The sequence below is a fragment of the Cherax quadricarinatus genome, chromosome 22 (assembly GCF_038502225.1).
Source record: "Cherax quadricarinatus isolate ZL_2023a chromosome 22, ASM3850222v1, whole genome shotgun sequence".
In the NCBI taxonomy this organism is placed as follows: domain Eukaryota; kingdom Metazoa; phylum Arthropoda; class Malacostraca; order Decapoda; family Parastacidae; genus Cherax; species Cherax quadricarinatus.
In genome coordinates, this window is record NC_091313.1 from 3,233,109 (window position 1) to 3,251,885 (window position 18,777).

The following is an 18,777-nucleotide window of genomic DNA, read 5'->3' on the forward strand; positions in this document are numbered from 1 at the left end:
TACCTAAATAATGTATATTAGAGCTGATTTCCTCTGTTTATTTCAATATACAGTACACTATTGTATAACCATTTAAAAATATACCAAAAATGTTATAAATGGTGCAAAGGTGACATTAAAACAATATCAAAGATGGTCGACACAAACTCACTACCACTATAGTATGCTCCTCGCTCAGTGACGAACTCTTAACGATGTGGTTTCAGGAACAGAACTCCGTTAAGCAAGGCAAGGCTGTATTTTTTAAATCTAAAATAAAATGCTAAGATGTAAGATATTTTTATTTAAATTAAAAGTATACAGCACTATAGTATAAAAAAAATCAGAATGACCTGAACAAATATCCTGCATTACAACTTTTTTAACATTAAAAATTTATGTACATTTTTCATGCAGGTTTTTGTTTTATATTTTTGCAAAATAAACATTTCTGTTGGGGGTGTCCCACTTGGAACACACCCTGCCTCAGTCACACTAATAGTTATTTCTCAGGCCCAACATCCCTAGAGGGAGGGTTTTTGATATCAGAGGAGCTCTTGAGCCAAGCAGCTGGACTTATCCTACCACCATTACGGATGCCCTTTAATCCTTAAATTTTCCAAGGTCAAAATATGTAGACTGCTACTTGTTTCGATTTGGGAAGCGTTACAGAATTATACAATGTAATACAGTATTACCTAAGGCAGAACTTTGAATGTAGTACTTTTTAAGTTAAAATTTTTCAACTAATCAATTTTGCTTCTTATAATGGGGTTCACTATGACATACTCTGAGAGGGCCTTTTTTTTTTTTTTTTTTCCTGGAACTAACTTCATTGCTGAATAAAGGTCTTTAGCCAACCAGCAGTAGTACATTATTACTGTATGTATTTGTGGGAGAGTACTAAATCCATAGGGGTTATATAGCACCTGGTAGTAGTAATACTGTCAGCACATGGAGCATTCACTGTATATGTACTTTCTTGTATATTAATTGTTCTTATAACTGTAATATTTCCCTTACAATATAAATCTGGTCTGAGAATGCACAATTTTACTAAAATAATCCCAATTATAAATGTACTAACTTTTTTTCTTATGTACTGTAAAATACATTTTGATCCAGGCTATTTGTAAAAAAAAAAAAAAAAAAGTTACCTTAAGTTTTAATCCATGTATTGTTTGTGAGCATCCATTCAATGGTTTCCTTCAGCAATGGCATATTATATATAACGGCAATTCTGTTGAAGATTTTCAGTTTCTGACTGAATTCCTCACGCTTCAGGAGTGTTCTGTAACGTCCTCCGCAGGTGCAGTACAAGGCCATATTGGGTTGCTTCACCTAATTTATTAAGGAAAACAAATTATTACCATTTTTTTCACTGAAAATCTATATTGTGTGTGGAAATATGCATACAAGATAAAATAAAACAGCTCGTGCTGGTTTAGCATTTTACATGAATATAATTATAGACTGAAAAACAAAAACTGGACAAAATAGGTAAATGTAAGAGACTAGGTGAAGCTGGTATGTAAGGTTAGGCTAAGTGAAGGTGAGACATGTACAAAGTTGTACAAAATAATGAGAGATCACAAATGCATTGGCACTATAATAAATTAAAAATGAAAAACCTTAAAACTTTATATAAAAAAAAAAAAAAAAAAAAAAAAAAATACAAGTTAGTTGTAATGTGAATTATATGGAGCTGAATGTACAGGTGGCCGTCCACATTTGCAAGTTCCACTTTTGTGAGCTTCGAACATTCACGAATGCCCAGCCACCCAATCATATTTGTGCTTCCCACCGTGCCCCTACTACCCTCCTTCTTACCCCCTCAACTGCCAGCCAGCCCACCACTCATTGTCCAGCGTGATTTTGTTGGATATGGTCCTCAGGACGAGGTTAACAAAGCCGTGAGGAAGACTGTGGAATTAGCAAGGCTAGTTAATGGTGAAGGGTTTGAGGACATGCAGGAGGGTGAGGTGAGATAACTGGTTGAAGAACATGCACTGGGCCTAAATGATGAAGAGTTGTTGGAGATTCTGCAGGCAGAGAATGAGGATGAAGAGGAGAGTGTTGCTGAGACCAATCAACCTCAAGCCCTCACCCTTGAAAAACTAGGGCAAGTGATGAGAATGACAGCACAGCTCAAACAATATTTTTACGACACAGACCCATCGATGTTGAGGGCTTTGAAGGTGATGAACAACAGTGATAGGCACATAATTCCCTACAAAACTCTGTTTGTAGATATGAAGAGGAAACAGTCTCAGTTGCCCATCACAATGTTCTTTCCAAGGAAGCCTGCTAACTCTGACTCTAGAGATGTCGATGATCCACCTCCTATTATCAACAATGACGCTGGCAGTGAAGAGTTAGAATCCACACACTAAACTCACCATGCCATGCAGTTAAATTCCATATAATCACCTCCATTCAACTGTCATAAGTAACTGCATGGCTATCATCATTATCGTCATTGTCGTCATCATCATCACAAGTCATCAGAGTTCATCTGCCTAACCTTACGGGTGGTGAGTGTTTTGTTTGTTCATTACTTGTTATTAAACCATAACATGTATGTATATACAATACATGTATGTACAGGTCTCCCTCAACATTCACGTTTTCAACTTTCACGGGCTTCACACATTCGCGAATTCCCAACTGCCAAATTCCCAGCCGCCAAATCATATTTAACCCCTTCAGGGTCCAAGGCCAAAATCTAAAGTGGTGCCCCTCTTCAAGGGGGGCTCCTTGGCGTGGTGAAGAGGCTCTTGGTCTGAAGAATTAGACCTATCGGTCTTCTTCCTCAGACCGAACCTAATTACCCCCCAATCTCCCCTCCCCTATCCCATCCTCCCCATCCTCCCCTTTTTCCTTTCCTCCTCCTCCTCCCCACCCCTCCCTTTTGCCCTTCCTCTTTTTGTCCTTTGGGATTTCTCCCACAGGCGCGCTAGTTCCTAGGTAGGGGAAAGGATACCGGGGTCCATCCCATTCCGTTGAGGTTCTTAGCGGTGGCGTAGTTTGCCGTGGAATCTGGATCGCCTGGGGATGTCCCGATCCCTCTCCGGTATCCCGGAGTAGCTTTGGGTGTCTTTCGGGCGACGAGTGTATCTCTGGAAGCCACCTTTCGGATTCCGGGGGTGGTGGCCGAAGGAGGTATGCTTTGTGGCGGATATCCGGCCGCCCTCTCTTTTGTCCACCGAGGTAGCTCGGCAGATGTGAGGTTGCTATCCCGGATTGTTAGTTTACTAGCATGATGGGTAGGGTATGGCACGGGTTCCATGCTGCATCTGCGCTACTTGCAGTGCTGAGGTCCTCTTGGGCGCGGAGGGAGATTTCTGGCCCTTTCATTCCTCCTAGGACCTATCCCTCCCCGGTCCCCCCTTTTTTTTTTTCTTTTTTTTATTTTTATTTTCTTTTCTTCTTTCTTTTTTTTCTTAAAAACAAAAAGAAAGAAGTAACCTAACCATGGCAGCCCTAGTCCATGAACCTGGTACCCCCGGGCCCCTTCTTGATACCGCACCCCGTTCTGACCCCGCCTCGTCTTTGGACCACTCTTCAGACATTCCTCATGCCTCTGTACCTATTGCCGGTGCTGTTTCCTCACCCGCTTCAGGTACTGAGGCCTCGACTGACTCCTTCGATTTATCGGACCTTCGCTCTCCTCTGACTATGCTTCCGGCCTCTCCCTCTACGGTGCGGCAATTTTCAAATCGCCGACCCGTTCCACGTCGGACCAACTCTGGTCCCACGCCTAAACGCCAACGACAATTACCTGCTGATGATACTTCTCCACCTTCTCGTTCTTCTCAGAAACGATCGACACGTCCTTCACTACCTTTCCACGCTCAGTTTCAGACTGAACAGTGGACTAAATTCTTCACTTTACGACCAACTTCCTCTACTGCCTATCTTTCTGACCATAGTATTGGCAAGGCACTCCTACGCCATGTTGGTAAAGATATTTCTTTTCATGCTCTTAAGAGTGGTACTCGCATCATTACCGTACAGAATGCTACCCAGGCTCATGAGCTCTCTCGTCTTTCCCATATCGATACTGTTCCTGTCACTCTTGAAAAACATCATTCCCTCAATTCTTGTAGTGGTACCGTCATTCTGCCCCATACCATAGTTCAACAAAATTTCCAGACATGTGGCACTGACATTCTAGAACAGCTGGAACTGCAAGATCTCCCAATCCTCTAGGTAGACACTTACGTTCTGCCTGCCCGTGGGCGGAGACGATACCCTAGCAATGTGGCTCGTTTAACTTTTGACAGCCGAGAACTCCCATCCTCAGTTTATATAGCAGGACATCGGTTACAAGTTCGAAAGGTGATCCCTACACCACAACAGTGTAGAAATTGCTGGCGATTTGGCCATCCAGCGAAATATTGCAGATCTATCGCCGAATGCCCAGTCTGTGGTGCCGATGACCATTCTAATACGTCTTGCAATCGATCTCCCTCTTGCCTTAACTGTCATGAGGCTCACCCTTCGTACTCTCGCCGTTGTCAGGTCTATTTAAACGAGCGGGAAATCCGTTACCTCAAAGAGACAGAAGGTCTCCCTTATGCCATGGCAGTTTCTCATCTCCGCCTCCAAGGGAGACTCCCACGTGTTTCTTATTCCCGTGTTTCAAAACGTCCCCCCACCTCTGGTATCCCATCTTCTACACCCACCTCTGTGGTTACCTCTCCCATAATCACTCCTGTATCTAATCCTTTTGCTGTCCTCGGCTCAGACGTCCCTACTTCAACGCCTCAGTCTAATCTCGCTTCTTCGAGTTCTCTCTCACAAGCCTCAGTATCGACGAGACCTCGTACGACACCTCCTCCCAATCGTCCCTCTACTTCTCAAAAGTCAAAAAAAGGTCCGGTAACACCTCCTACCCATCTTCCACCTCCTCATTTTACCCTCCCTGTCTCTGTCCCTAGTTCTTCCCCTCTCACTGGCTCAGTTACAAGTGCAGAGGTTCACCCTCCTCCTCGTAATGTACCTTCCTCCCCTGTTCCCTCCCAAGTTTCTTCCTCTTCTGCCACCTCCCAGGTTCCTGCCTCTTCTGTCCCCTGCCACGCTTCTCCAGTTCCCTCCACCCTTTCGCCCCCCCCTACCTTGGTACAGTCCAATACAGTTCCAATCTTTACTCATCCTCCCCCTACCATTCCCAATATTGTCTCCCATACGACATCTCTGAATTCCGAAACACTTGAAGCAATCTCTGAATATATTGCAGAGACCAAACCATCAATGGACACTGATCCACCTTCCGCTCTTTCTCTCTCCTCTGCTCCATCTGCGCAACTCCTTTCTTCACAGCGCACCGTTCCTTCGCTGCTTGAACATTTTCCACTGCCTCCGCATGTGGACTTTTCTAACCCTTCTAGTCCGTAGGAACCCTTACCTGCGGATTTCAAGTATCTTTATCATTGCCAATCATGGCCTATTTACAGTGGAATATACGCGGCCTCAGGGGTAATCGGGGTGAGCTTCAGATGTTACTCTCCCAGTTTGCCCCTGTTGGTGTTTGCTTACAGGAACCAAAATTACACTCTGCTGTTATTTCTCACATCTCAGGCTATAATTTATTGTATTCTTCAGATCCTTTTCCTGATGGGACCTTTAATGAAAGTGCCCTTCTTCTCCGCACTGATATTCCGTACCATCAGCTATTTGTTCATACTTCGCTGCATTACACAGCAGCCCGTATCCACTTACATAGGTGGTATACGCTCTGTTCTTTATATCTCTCTCCTTCTCGGGCATTATCTATTCCGGATTTTGCCTTCCTTGTTTCGTCATTACCGCCACCGATTCTGTTACTTGGTGATTTTAATGCCCACCATTTCCTCTGGGGGGGGTCTCACTGTGATTCCCGTGGAATTCAGTTAGAGGCTTTTCTTGCCACCCACCCCCTCCATGTTTTAACCCTTTGAGGGTCGACAGGCCCTCTCCGAAACTCGTTCTCAGGGTCGGCCAAATTTAAAAAAAAAAAAAATTATTTTCTCTTATGAAAAGATAGAGAATCTTTTCCCGATCATAAAGACACCAAAAGTTTGAAATTTGATAGAAAACTTACGGAATTATGCTCTCGCAAAGTTAGCGGTCTCGGCGATGTTTACGCATCGGCGATTTTGCCCACTTTGAGCCCCATTTTCGGCCAATTTCACTGTACTAGTCGACAAAAAACATGAATATTTCGCTAGAACTCCATTTTTTCTATCGAATGGGTGCAAGAAACCACTCATTTATGAAATTCAACTATCCAGTACAGTGGTCAGAATTTAGCAATTTTGCCAATTTCACACAAATTTCAAAAGATGCCAATTTCCGAATAGGGTCCAGAATAAACAAGAAAGACATTCCTGGCACTAAAATGACATTTCCTCTAGTCATTAGTCACGTCTCCAGGCCCCTCTTATATTCTTTTGCTTTCCACTTTGAATTTTTATTTTCACAAAAAATATAAGATTTACTGTTATGCAGACTACTGCATTAGTGTAAAAAATGGTATAAATATTATTGGTGCACTTGTGAAAGAATATTAGACTCACCAGTTGACGTGTATTGCACGCTTGGCACGATTTGTTTACTTTTGAAGTTTGGTAAAAATCGAACATTTCTGCTACTTTGAGCTCAATTTCAAGGCACCTTTCTTTGTAAAACCAGTCAAAATCATCTCAATTTCTGTAATATGTCTTCCATTCTATAAAATGAGACCAAGAAAACTAGAATACAACAATAAATACCATACGAAAATACACTGCAAAGTCGCTGATTTATTAAAAAAAAATGGTCAAAGTTTTTTTTTTCTCATTATGCACTGTGTGCTGCAGGATTTTTTTTAGACTGTGCACACTGACCACATAGACCCATTCTTTCATATGAAGGCCTACCAGCTTTCTCCCACTAGATTTGAGGCCGCTAGAATTTATGAGTACTAGTACGTCAAAAACCCCTACTCGTAAGACGTACTAGTACGACGAAAACCCTCAAAGGGTTAAATACAGGTACTCACACCCATTTTGATCCTCGGACTCATACTCTCTCTTGCATCGATCTCTCAGTCTGCTCTTCCTCCGCCGCATTAGACTTCACTTGGTCTGTTCTCCCGGACTTACATGACAGTGATCATTTCCCAATCATTCTTACTTCCCCTTCATATTCGCCACCTCTTCGCACCCCACGCTGGCAATTTAATCGGGCAAATTGGAACCTTTACTCACACCTAACTGTTTTTAAAGAGGTTCCTTCTTCGTCCTCCATCGATGAGCTTTTACACCTCTTCTCGTCCTCCGTTTTCACCGCAGCTTCTCATTCTATACCCCAAACTTCGGGCAGGCATTCTCAGAAATGCGTGCCTTGGTGGTCTCCTGCTTGTGCTCGTGCAGTACGTTTGAAACGCGCTGCATGGGGCAGGTACCGGTACAATAGAACCACAGAGCGACTCCTTGATTTTAAACAGAAGCGTGCGATCGCTCGCCGTGTCATCCGTGACACTAAACGCACTTGCTGGCGAGATTATGTCTCCACCATCACCTCTGCTTCCTCTATGAGTGCAGTCTGGAAAAAAGTACGAAAACTGAGTGGTAAATATTCTCCTGACCCGGCTCCTGTTCTGCGGGTTGCCGGTGTTGATATAGCAAACCCACTAGATGTTGCCAATGAAATTGGCAATCATCTGGTCCGTATTTCTCAGGGACTCCATCTATGCCCCTCATTTCTTTCCTCAAAGTCTGCCAGAGAGTTAGCACCCTTGGACTTTTCTTCTCTCAGAGAAGAACAGTATAATGTGCCTTTTACACTTCAAGAACTGGAGGCAACACTCTCAGCTTGTCGATCATCGGCAGCTGGGCCCGACGACATTCATATTCGTATGCTACAACATTTACATCAGTCAGCCCTTGCAGTCCTATTACGCCTTTACAATCTTATTTGGTCACAAGGAGTTCTTCCACAGCTGTGGAAATCCGCCATTGTTCTCCCTTTCCGCAAACCAGGCACTACGGGACATGAAACCTCCCACTATCGTCCCATTGCTCTTACCAGTGCAGTTTGCAAAGTAATGGAACGTCTAGTAAATAGACGTTTAGTGTGGTATTTAGAGACACACAACAGTCTCTCCACTCGTCAATATGGCTTTCGTAAGGGACGTTCTACCATAGACCCCTTACTGCGCTTGGATACGTATGTTCGTAATGCCTTTGCGAATAACCACTCAGTTATTGCCATATTTTTTGACCTTGAGAAGGCATATGACACAACTTGGAGGTATAATATTTTAGCCCAAGCCCACTCCTTAGGCCTTCGAGGCAATCTACCATCCTTCCTTAAGAACTTTTTAACTGACAGGCATTTCCGTGTTCGGGTTAATAATGTGCTCTCCCCGGACTTTATCCAAGCTGAAGGTGTCCCCCAGGGATGTGTTCTGAGCACAACACTTTTTCTCCTTGCTATTAATGATTTGGCCTCTAGTCTTCCATCAAATATTTGGTCATCACTCTATGTTGATGACTTCGCTATTGCCTGTGCAGGCGCTGACTGTCACCTCCTTACAGTTTCTCTCCAACATGCAGTCGACCGTGTTTCCAATTGGGCCACCACACATGGGTTTAAATTTTCCAGCACTAAAACCCACCAAATCACTTTCACTAGACGCTCTGTCATCTCCGATCATCCTTTGTACCTCTATGGCTCCCGTATCCCTGAACGTGATACAGTCAAGTTTCTGGGCCTCCTCTTTGATCGTAGGTTATCCTGGAAACCTCACATTACCTCTCTGAAGGCAACTTGTCACAGCCGGCTGAACCTTCTTAAAACCCTTGCTCATCTTTCGTGGGGAGCTGATCGTCGAACCCTCCTTCACCTACATTCCACCCTTATTTTATCGAAACTTGATTATGGTGACCAGATCTATTCAGCGGCATCTCCTGCTACTCTCTCTAGCCTTAACCCCATTCATCACCAAGGATTACGTTTATGCCTTGGTGCTTTTCGCTCTTCCCCTGTCGAAAGCCTCTATGCAGAAGCGAACGTTCCATCCTTATCCGATCGCCGTGATGCCCATTGCCTGCGCTACTATGTACGCTCTCATGATCTCCGCAATCCTTCCATTTATAGAATGGTCACTGATATTAGTAGACATTCTTTATTTGTTCGCCGCCCCTGCTTACTCCGTCCCTTCTCTCTTCGCCTTCATTCGCTCTTGTCTTCTCTTCAACTACCACCTTTCTATGTACATGTAGCATCTCACTTTTCCCTACCCCCCTGGGAAGTTCCAGCTGTTCGAGTCTGTTCTTTCTCCCTCCCTTGCTCGAAAGCCCAACTGTCTACGGTCGCTTCCCGCTCTCTTTTTCTTGACCACTTTCACTCTCATTCTCATGCCATTGCTGTGTACACAGATGGCTCTAAGTCTTCTGACGGCGTAGGATTCGCAGCAGTGTTTCCGGACAGCGTCGTACAAGGGCATTTACTATCTTCGGCTAGTATTTTTACTGCTGAATTATATGCCATCCTTACAGCACTTATCCGTATTGCATCTATGCCTGTGTCATCATTTGTGGTTGTCTCAGACTCCCTTAGTGCTTTACAGGCTATACAAAAATTTGATACACCTCACCCCTTAGTCCTCCGTATCCAACTTTGGCTACGCCGCATCTTTACCAAGCATAAAGATATTGTTTTTTGTTGGGTCCCTGGTCATGTTGACGTACAGGGCAATGAACAGGCAGACACTGCTGCGCGGTCAGCAGTACATGACCTACCAGTTTCTTATAGAGGTATTCCATGTACGGACTATTTTGCTGTAATATCTTCCCACCTTCACACCCGTTGGCAACAACGTTGGTCTACTATGCTCGGCAACAAACTTCAGTCTATTAAACCGAGTATAGGTTACTGGCCGTCTTCTTATCACCAGTGTCGAGGTTGGGAGACTACTCTCTCCCGTCTTCGCATTGGCCATACTCGTCTTACTCATGGATATCTCATGGAGAGGCGTCTTGCTCCTCTCTGTGAGAATTGCCAAGCTCCATTATCAGTCAGCCACATTCTGTTGGACTGCCCACTTTATCAACGAGCATGCAGAATTTACCTCTGTCGTCGTCTTCGCTCCGCTGCTCTCTCTTTACCTTCCCTTCTCGCTGATGGACCCACCTTTCATCCGGACTCTCTCATTGACTTTTTGACAACGACTGACTTACTTCACAAATTCTGATACTTTCAGCCCTTTCTACTTCAATCTCTTGCTACCCTCTACCCCCGTACTATCCCCTGCCCCGCTGTTTTCTGTAACCTGCTGATCATCCCCCCTCCCTTCTGCCATCCAATTCCCTTGCTTCCTTCCCTACCCTGCAGCGCTGTATAGCCCTTGTGGCTTAGTGCTTCTTTTTTGATTATAATAATAATAATAAAGTGGTGCCCCAGTGTCCAAGAATTTTCCAAAAAAAATTTTTTTTTTTTTTTCTTATGAAATGATAGAGAATCTTTTGGTGAAGGTAATAAAACAAAAAGTACAAAATTTGATGGAAAACTGACGAAATTATGCTCTCGCGAATTTTGATGTGTCAGCGATATTTACGAATTGGCGATTTTGCCGAATTTGACTCCCATTTTAGGCCAATTACATTATTCCAGCCGACCAAATTCTTAGCTATTTCACTAGTATTACTTCTATTCTATCGACTGAGCACAAGAAATCGACAAGTCAACTGTTTCAACTACAAAATAGTGATCGGAAATTGGTAATTTGGCCAATTTAACACAAAGTTCAAAATATTCCAATTTCAAAATAGGGTCCAGAATAAACAATGTAGGTATTCCTGGCACTAAACTAACATTTCCTCTGTTCATTAGTTATGTTTTGAGGCTTTGCAAATAAATTCCATTTTGATTTTTTATTCACATAATGAATTTTTATTCACACCAAAAAATAGAAGATTTACTGTTATGCAATATTGTAATAATTGTATAAATATCATCACCACATTTGTGAATGTATATCAGACCCACCAGCTGGTGTGTATTAGACGTGTGAGGTCGTTTGTTTACTCTTGAACATCGGCAAAAATTTAACATTTCCGCTACTTTGAGTTCAGTTTCAAGCCATTTCCAGTGCTAAAACCAATCAAAATCATCTCTATTTCTGTAATATGTCTTCCATTCTATCAAATGAGATCAAGAAATCACAAATACAAACGAAAAAACACTGCAAAGTCGCTGTTTTAATCGAAAATCATGGTCTCAGTTTTTTTTCTCTCATTATATACAGTGTGCTGCAGGATTTGTTTTATGTGGTGCACACATACCACATAGATGTATTCTCTCATATCTAGGCCCAAATGTACCATTCACAGTTTATCAAAGTGAGCTGGGCTCATGACGTAGATCTACGGTTTGGACCCTGAACGTAAAGCCGTAGATCTATGGGACGGACCCTGAAAGGGTTAAGTTTCCCGCCAACCGCGAGTCCCTACCATCCTCCCTCCAACCCCCAAAACTGGCAGCCAGCCCTCCCACCATTCAGTGTGGTGAGTGTTTTGTTTGTTCATTATTTGCTATTAAACTACAGCATAAATAATGTCAACCCATTCATGACTGAATATTGGAATGGCTATTCGGACAGGTACTGGACGGTGACATCATATGTTTACTCTTGAACACGGCAAAGAATCAAACATTTCTGCTACTGCTAATAATAATAATAATAATAATAATAATAATACAATAGCATTGAAGGAAATTGTACAAAAATACGAGGGTTGAAGGAGTGGTGGAAGAAGTGGTTGAGGCATCGTCAGTCAGTGTGGCTTTGTTTATGCTGGAATGAGCATTAGTTTCCACACTCTTCCAAACATTTCACAATAATTCATTGTGTTTGGTGCTTGTAGATTGAGTGTGACTGGAGTGGTAGAGGCAGCAGTTGAGGCAGTGGTTGAGGCAGCAGTATTTAATAAGATATATGTTATTAATAATAATAATACATGTTATTGCTAATAACATGTATTATTATTATTAATAACATGTTATTAAAAACCACTCCCTCAACCGCTGCCTCAACCGCTGCCTCAACCGCTGCCTCAACCGCTGCCTCTACCACTGCCTCTACCACTCCAGTCGCATTCAATCTACAAGCACCAAACACAATGAATTATTGTAAAATGTTTGGAAGAGTGTGGAGACTAATACTCACTCCAGCATAGACAAAGCCACACTGACTGACGATGCGTCAACCACTTCTTCCACCACTGCTTCAACCCTCGTATTTTTGTACTATTTCCTTCTTCAATTCTATTGTATTAATAATAACAATAATATGATAGAATTGGAGAAGGAAATTATACAAAAATATGAGGGTTGAAGCAGTGGTTGAAGAAGTGGTTGAAGCATTGTCAGTGTGGCTTTGTTTATGCTGGAGTATTAGTCTCCACACTCTTCCAAACATTTCACAATAATTCATTGTGTTTGGTGCTTGTAGATTGAGTGCAACTGCTACATAATTAACCATGGGCCCAAAGAAAATTGGTAAAGAAATTGAAACACAATATAACTGAAGAAAGAAATTGTACCAAAATACGAGCAGTGCGCCGCAGTGGTTGAGGCACTAGTGGAGGCAGTGGTATTTAATAACATACATGTTATTAAACCATAACATGCATGTATTTAGTACAATATTTTACGACATTTTCATGTATTTTATGATTGTTCATGGTTCAACAAGTTAAGGAAGCAGTACTGTATTATATTTCCCTACAATATATTGGGGCACCAAACATTCGTGATTTTTCAACATTCGCGAGGCTCTTGATCCCTTAACCCTCGCGAATGTTGAGGGAGACCTGTATTTTAAGGTGTTTTCATGTGTTTGATGATTGTTCATGGTCCAATATGTTAGGGAAGCAGTATCATTAGGCTAAATAAATGCTATTACAGTGGAGCCTCAGGTAACGGCGGTATCGGCTAACACCAAAATTAGATAGCGGCACATTTTTGCGTCAAAATATTGACTCGGCTAACACCCAAGAACTCGGTTAAGGGCATTCGTCCCGATCGTGTCCTCGTGGCCTGAGCCCATGTACAGGTAGTGTGCCATTGTTTACAAGCCAGGGAGGACAATTCCTTGCATTGTTTTTAGTGCTTGTAACTGCTAAATAACCCACCATGGGCCCAAAGAAAGCTTCTAGTGCCAGTCCTGTGGTAAAGAAGGAAAGAAGCACAATGGAATTCAAGAAAAACCTCGTAGCAAAGTACCAAAGTGGAGGAGGAAGAAAGAGGGGTGAATGTGCCTTCTGCAGTGATTCAGCGATTATACGATACTAAAGCAGCAGGTATCAATAAAGGTTATAGTGTCAGCCAGTGATAAAGTATAGAATTAACAGTGTAGCAAGTAAGTTAAGTGAGTAAGCGATAGAAAAACAACACAAAAGTAACTCTCCAATGTTGTTGGATGGGCACTGGGTCGCTGAACATACGCTGCCCTGCTATCTTCCACCACCCTAAACCTCTGCCAGCATCTCCCCATCAAACTAACTAATTAAACTACCATCTCCTCCAAGGTAAGTGTAAATATAAAAGTAAATATAAGTGTAAATATAAAAGGACCCCAATGGAAATACATAAGTCACTGACTTTTTTGGGTTATCCTAGGTACTTTACACATATGCTGCTATGTATGATAATCTATGTACATAACTGTATTTGTGTATACCTGAATAAACTTACTTATTTATAAATTACACACATTGTTTAAGTGTGATAGTGTTGGTGGGTTCTGCTGGTGCCTCCACCACCACCACTATGTACGGCTTCTCTCAGTGGCCCCTATAAACCAAACAACAAAACTTCCATCACTTTACTCCTCTCATACATTATAACATATTTTATTCATTCTAGAGAATATATCATGTTTCTATGTTATTAATATTGTTTATGTCATATTAGATGAATTGTGATAGATAAATAACTGTAGAGATGATGATAGCATCATATTGAAGCATAATAAACTCATCTCCCTCTTGCCTCCTACTTGTCTTCCATACACCAACAAAAGTCAATAAAGGTAAGTGTGATGTTAAATGTTCATTTATCCATTTTATTAGTGCTTTATATTTATTTGTGGTTGGTGCAATTATTTAATAAATGTATGGAATAGGGTAAGGTACCTAGGGATTGGCAGAGAGCATGCATAGTTCCTTTGTATAGAGGCAAAGGGGACAAAAGAGAGTGCAAAAATTATAGGGGGATAAGTCTGTTGAGTATACCTGGTAAAGTGTATGGTAGAGTTATTATTGAAAGAATTAAAAGTAAGATGGAGAATAGGATAGCAGATGAACAAGGAGGCTTTAGGAAAGGTAGGGGGTGTGTGGACCAGGTGTTTACAGTGAAACATATAAGTGAACAGTATTTAGATAAGGCTAAAGAGGTCTTTGTGGCATTTATGGATTTGGAAAAGGCGTATGACAGGGTGGATAGGGGGGCAATGTGGCAGATGTTGCAGGTGTATGGTGTAGGAGGTAGGTTACTGAAAGCAGTGAAGAGTTTTTACGAGGATAGTGAGGCTCAAGTTAGAGTATGTAGGAAAGAGGGAAATTATTTCCCAGTAAAAGTAGGCCTTAGACAAGGATGTGTGATGTCACCGTGGTTGTTTAATATATTTATAGATGGGGTTGTAAGAGAAGTAAATGCGAGGGTCTTGACAAGAGGCGTTGAGTTAAAAGATAAAGAATCACACACAAAGTGGGAGTTGTCACAGCTGCTCTTTGCTGATGACACTGTGCTCTTGGGAGATTCTGAAGAGAAGTTGCAGAGGTTGGTGGATGAATTTGGTAGGGTGTGCAAAAGAAGAAAATTAAAAGTGAATACAGGAAAGAGTAAGGTTATGAGGATAACAAAAATATTAGGTGATGAAAGATTGGATATCAGATTGGAGGGAGAGACTATGGAGGAGGTGAATGTATTCAGATATTTGGGAGTGGATGTGTCAGCGGATGGGTCTATGAAGGATGAGGTGAATCATAGAATTGATGAGAGGAAAAGGGTGAGTGGTGCACTTAGGAGTCTGTGGAGACAAAGAACTTTGTCCTTGGAGGCAAAGAGGGGAATGTATGAGAGTATAGTTTTACCAACACTCTTATATGGGTGTGAAGCATGGGTGATGAATGTTGCAGCGAGGAGAAGGCTGGAGGCAGTGGAGATGTCATGTCTGAGGGCAATGTGTGGTGTGAATACAGTGGACCCAGGCATAGAGACTTTAATCCGTGCAAGAGGGCTCTTTGTTATGCGAAATGGTCGGTATGCGAATGAATTTTCCCCATAAGAAATAATGGAAATCAAATTAATCCATGCAAGACACCCAAAAGTATGAAAAAAAAAAAATTACCACATGAAATGTTAATTTTAATACACACAAACTGAAAAAGGCATGCACAATTACATGACACTTACTTTTATTGAAGATCTGGTGATGATTGATGGGATGGGAGGAGGGGAGAGAGAGTGTTAGTGTTTAGAAGGGGAATCCCCTTCCATTAAGACTTGAGGTGTCGAGTCCTTTTCTGGGGTTACTTCCCTTCTTCTTTTAATGCCACTAGGACCAGCTTCAGAGTCACTGGACTTCTTTCACACATCATATCTGTCCATAGTGGCCTGTACCTCTCGTTCCTTTATGACTTCCCTAAAGTGTTTCACAACATTGTCAGTGTACAGGTTGCCAACACGGCTTGCAATAGCTGTGTGAGGGTGATTTTCATTCATGAAGGTTTGCACTTCAAGCCACTTTGCACAGATTTCCTTAATCTTTGTAGTAGGCAACTTCTTCAATTTCTCTCTCCCCTCCTCTGAACCAGTTTCCTCAGGTCTGGCCTCTTGCTGTTGAAGTTGATCTAGCAGCTCATCAGTGGTTAGTTCTTCATTGTCCTCCTCCACCAATTCTTCCACATCCTCCCCACTAACCTCCAACCCCAAGGACTTTCCCAATGCCACAATGGATTCCTCAACTGGCATAATCCTCTCAGGGTTAGCCTCAAACCCTTCAAAATCCCTTTTGTCTACACATTCTGGCCACAGTTTCTTCCAAGCAGAGTTCAAGGTCTTCTTAGTCACTCCCTCCCAAGCCTTACCTATAAGGTTTACACAATTGAGGATATTAAAGTGCTCTCTCCAAAACTCTCTTAGAGTCAGTTGAGTTTCTGAGGTCACTACAAAGCACCTTTCAAACAGAGCTTTTGTGTACAGTTTTTTGAAGTTTGCAATAACCTGCTGGTCCATGGGCTGCAGGAGAGGAGTGGTATTAGGAGGCAAAAACTTCACCTTAATGAATTTCATGTCCCCATAAAGTCGCTCTGCCACGTCTGTAGGATGACCAGGGGCACTGTCTAACACCAGGAGGCACTTAAGTTCTAATTTCTTTTCAGTTTGGTAATCTTTCACATTGGGGGCAAATGCATGGTGTAACCAGTCATTGAAAGTCCCTAGTGACCCATGCCTTACTGTTTGCCCTCCACAGCACACACAAATTCTCCTTGAGGACATTCTTTTGCCTGAACGGTCTGGGAGTTTCAGAGTGATACACTAATAAAGGCTTCACTTTGCAATCACCAGTAGCATTGGAACACATCAACAAAGTAAGCCTGTCTTTCATAGGCTTATGTCCTGGGAGTGCCTTTTCCTCCTCAGTAATGTAGGTCCTGCTTGGCATTTTCTTCCAAAACAGGCCTGTTTCATCACAATTAAACACTTGTTCAGGTTTCAGTCCTTCACTGTCTATGTACTCCTTGAATTCCTGCACATATTTTTCAGCTGCTTTGTGGTCCGAACTGGCAGCCTCACCATGCCTTATCACACTATGTATGCCACTACGCTTCTTAAATCTCTCAAACCAACCTTTGCTGGCCTTAAATTCACTCACATCATCACTAGTTGCAGGCCTTTTTTTAATTAAATCCTCATGCAACTTCCTAGCCTTTTCGCTTATGATCGCTTGAGAAACGCTATCTCCTGCTAGCTGTTTTTCATTTATCCACACCAATAAGAGTCTCTCAACATCTTCCATCACTTGCGATCTCTGTTTCGAAAACACAGTTAAACCTTTGGCAAGAACAGCTTCCTTGATTGCCTTTCTGTTGCCCACAATAGTAGCGATGGTTGATTTGGGTTTCTTGTACAACCTGGCCAGGTCGGCGACACGCACTCCACTTTCATACTTATCAATGATCTCTTTCTTCATCTCTATTGTAATTCTCACCCTTATTGCTGTAGGGTTGGCACTAGAAGCTTTCTTGGGGCCCATGGTCACTTATTTGGCAGATAAAATCACCAAAAACACTGTAATAATACGAAATGTTCCGATTGTATGCTTGGATGTTACCGCGGAGGCAGGCTGGTAAACAATGCCACCAGCGGCACATGTGAGGCTGGCTAAGGGCGCACATTGGACGCGTCTCGGACGAAGAGCGGTGAGCGGGTTTTTGAGCGGTATGCGAGGCAAAATTTTTGCGATAAAAGCGAGCGGTATGCGGATTGTACGTTATGTGATGGCGACGGTATGCGGGGGTCCACTGTATTATGCAGAGAATTCGTAGTTTGGAAGTTAGGAGGAGGTGCGGGATTATCAAAACTGTTGTCCAGAGGGCTGAGGAAGGGTTGTTGAGGTGGTTCGGACATGTAGAGAGAATGGAGCGAAACAGAATGACTTCAAGAGTGTATCAGTCTGTAGTGGAAGGAAGGCGGGGTAGGGGTCGGCCTAGGAAAGGTTGGAGGGAGGGGGTAAAGGAGGTTTTGTGTGCGAGGGGCTTGGACTTCCAGCAGGCGTGCATGAGCGTGTTTGATAGGAGTGAATGGAGACGAATGGTTTTTAATACTTGACGTGCTGTTGGAGTGTGAGCAAAGTAACATTTATGAAGGGGTTCAGGGAAACCGGCAGGCCGGACTTGAGTCCTGGAGATGGGAAGTACAGTGCCTGCACTCTGAAGGAGGGGTGTTAATGTTGCAGTTTGAAAACTGTAGTGTAAAGCACCCTTCTGGCAAGACAGTGATGGAGTGAATGATGGTGAAAGTTTTTCTTTTTCGGGCCACCCTGCCTTGGTGGGAATTGGCCAGTGTGATAATAAAAAAAAAAATAATAATAATATTTATTTGTCATCGTTTTCTATATGTATATCTATATTTAATCTTTAAAAAAAATAGTTTTTGCTAATACTTTTGGGTGTCTGAAACGGATTAATTGGATTTCCATTATTTCGTATGGGGAAAATTAATTTGGCTAAAGGTAAAATTGGTTAAAGGCAAGCTCTCTGGAACGGATTAATGCCTTTACCCGAGGGTCCACTGTATTATATTTCCTTACAATACACTATTTATGCAACAAACATTCACAAATTTTCAACATTCGTGAGGTTCTTGATCCCCTAACCCTTGCAAATATGGAGGGCCACCTGTATTAAGTACAGTGGAACCTTGACTTACGAGTGTCCCAACGTATGAGTTTTTTGAGATACGAGCCGTCACTCGGTCGATTTTTTGCTCTGAGTTATGAGCCAGCTCCCTCCGCTTTCCCGTCAACCCAAAACCTGGACACTTCACTTGTTTATCTATGATTTCATGCTTTAATTCCACGAAAATCATCCTCTTTTTCTTCTCAGCACTGTCCTTTACATTTACTTTCTTAGGACCCATGCTTAGAAACAAGAAATTTGGCCAAAACACTGTCAAAAATGTAAGCAAAGCATGAGAGAACTGCTCCCACAGTGAAGTAAACTGTGCACTAAGCTGGTGGCATTCATTATTATTATAATAATA

The 18,777-nt window shown here is 42.5% G+C and overlaps 1 protein-coding gene across 1 annotated transcript in view; it reads right to left on the reverse strand.

Annotated features, from left to right (window-relative positions):
* Positions 1-248: 248 nt before the first annotated feature.
* Positions 249-18,777, reverse strand: part of PolE1 (DNA polymerase epsilon catalytic subunit 1) — a gene marked incomplete at its 5' end in the record, with an annotated part of 60,852 nt that continues 42,323 nt past the window's right edge. The window contains 1 exon segment of the mRNA XM_070087455.1: positions 249-1,320. Within this exon segment, the coding sequence (XP_069943556.1) occupies positions 1,138-1,320 (183 nt within the window). The 3' untranslated portion in view covers positions 249-1,137.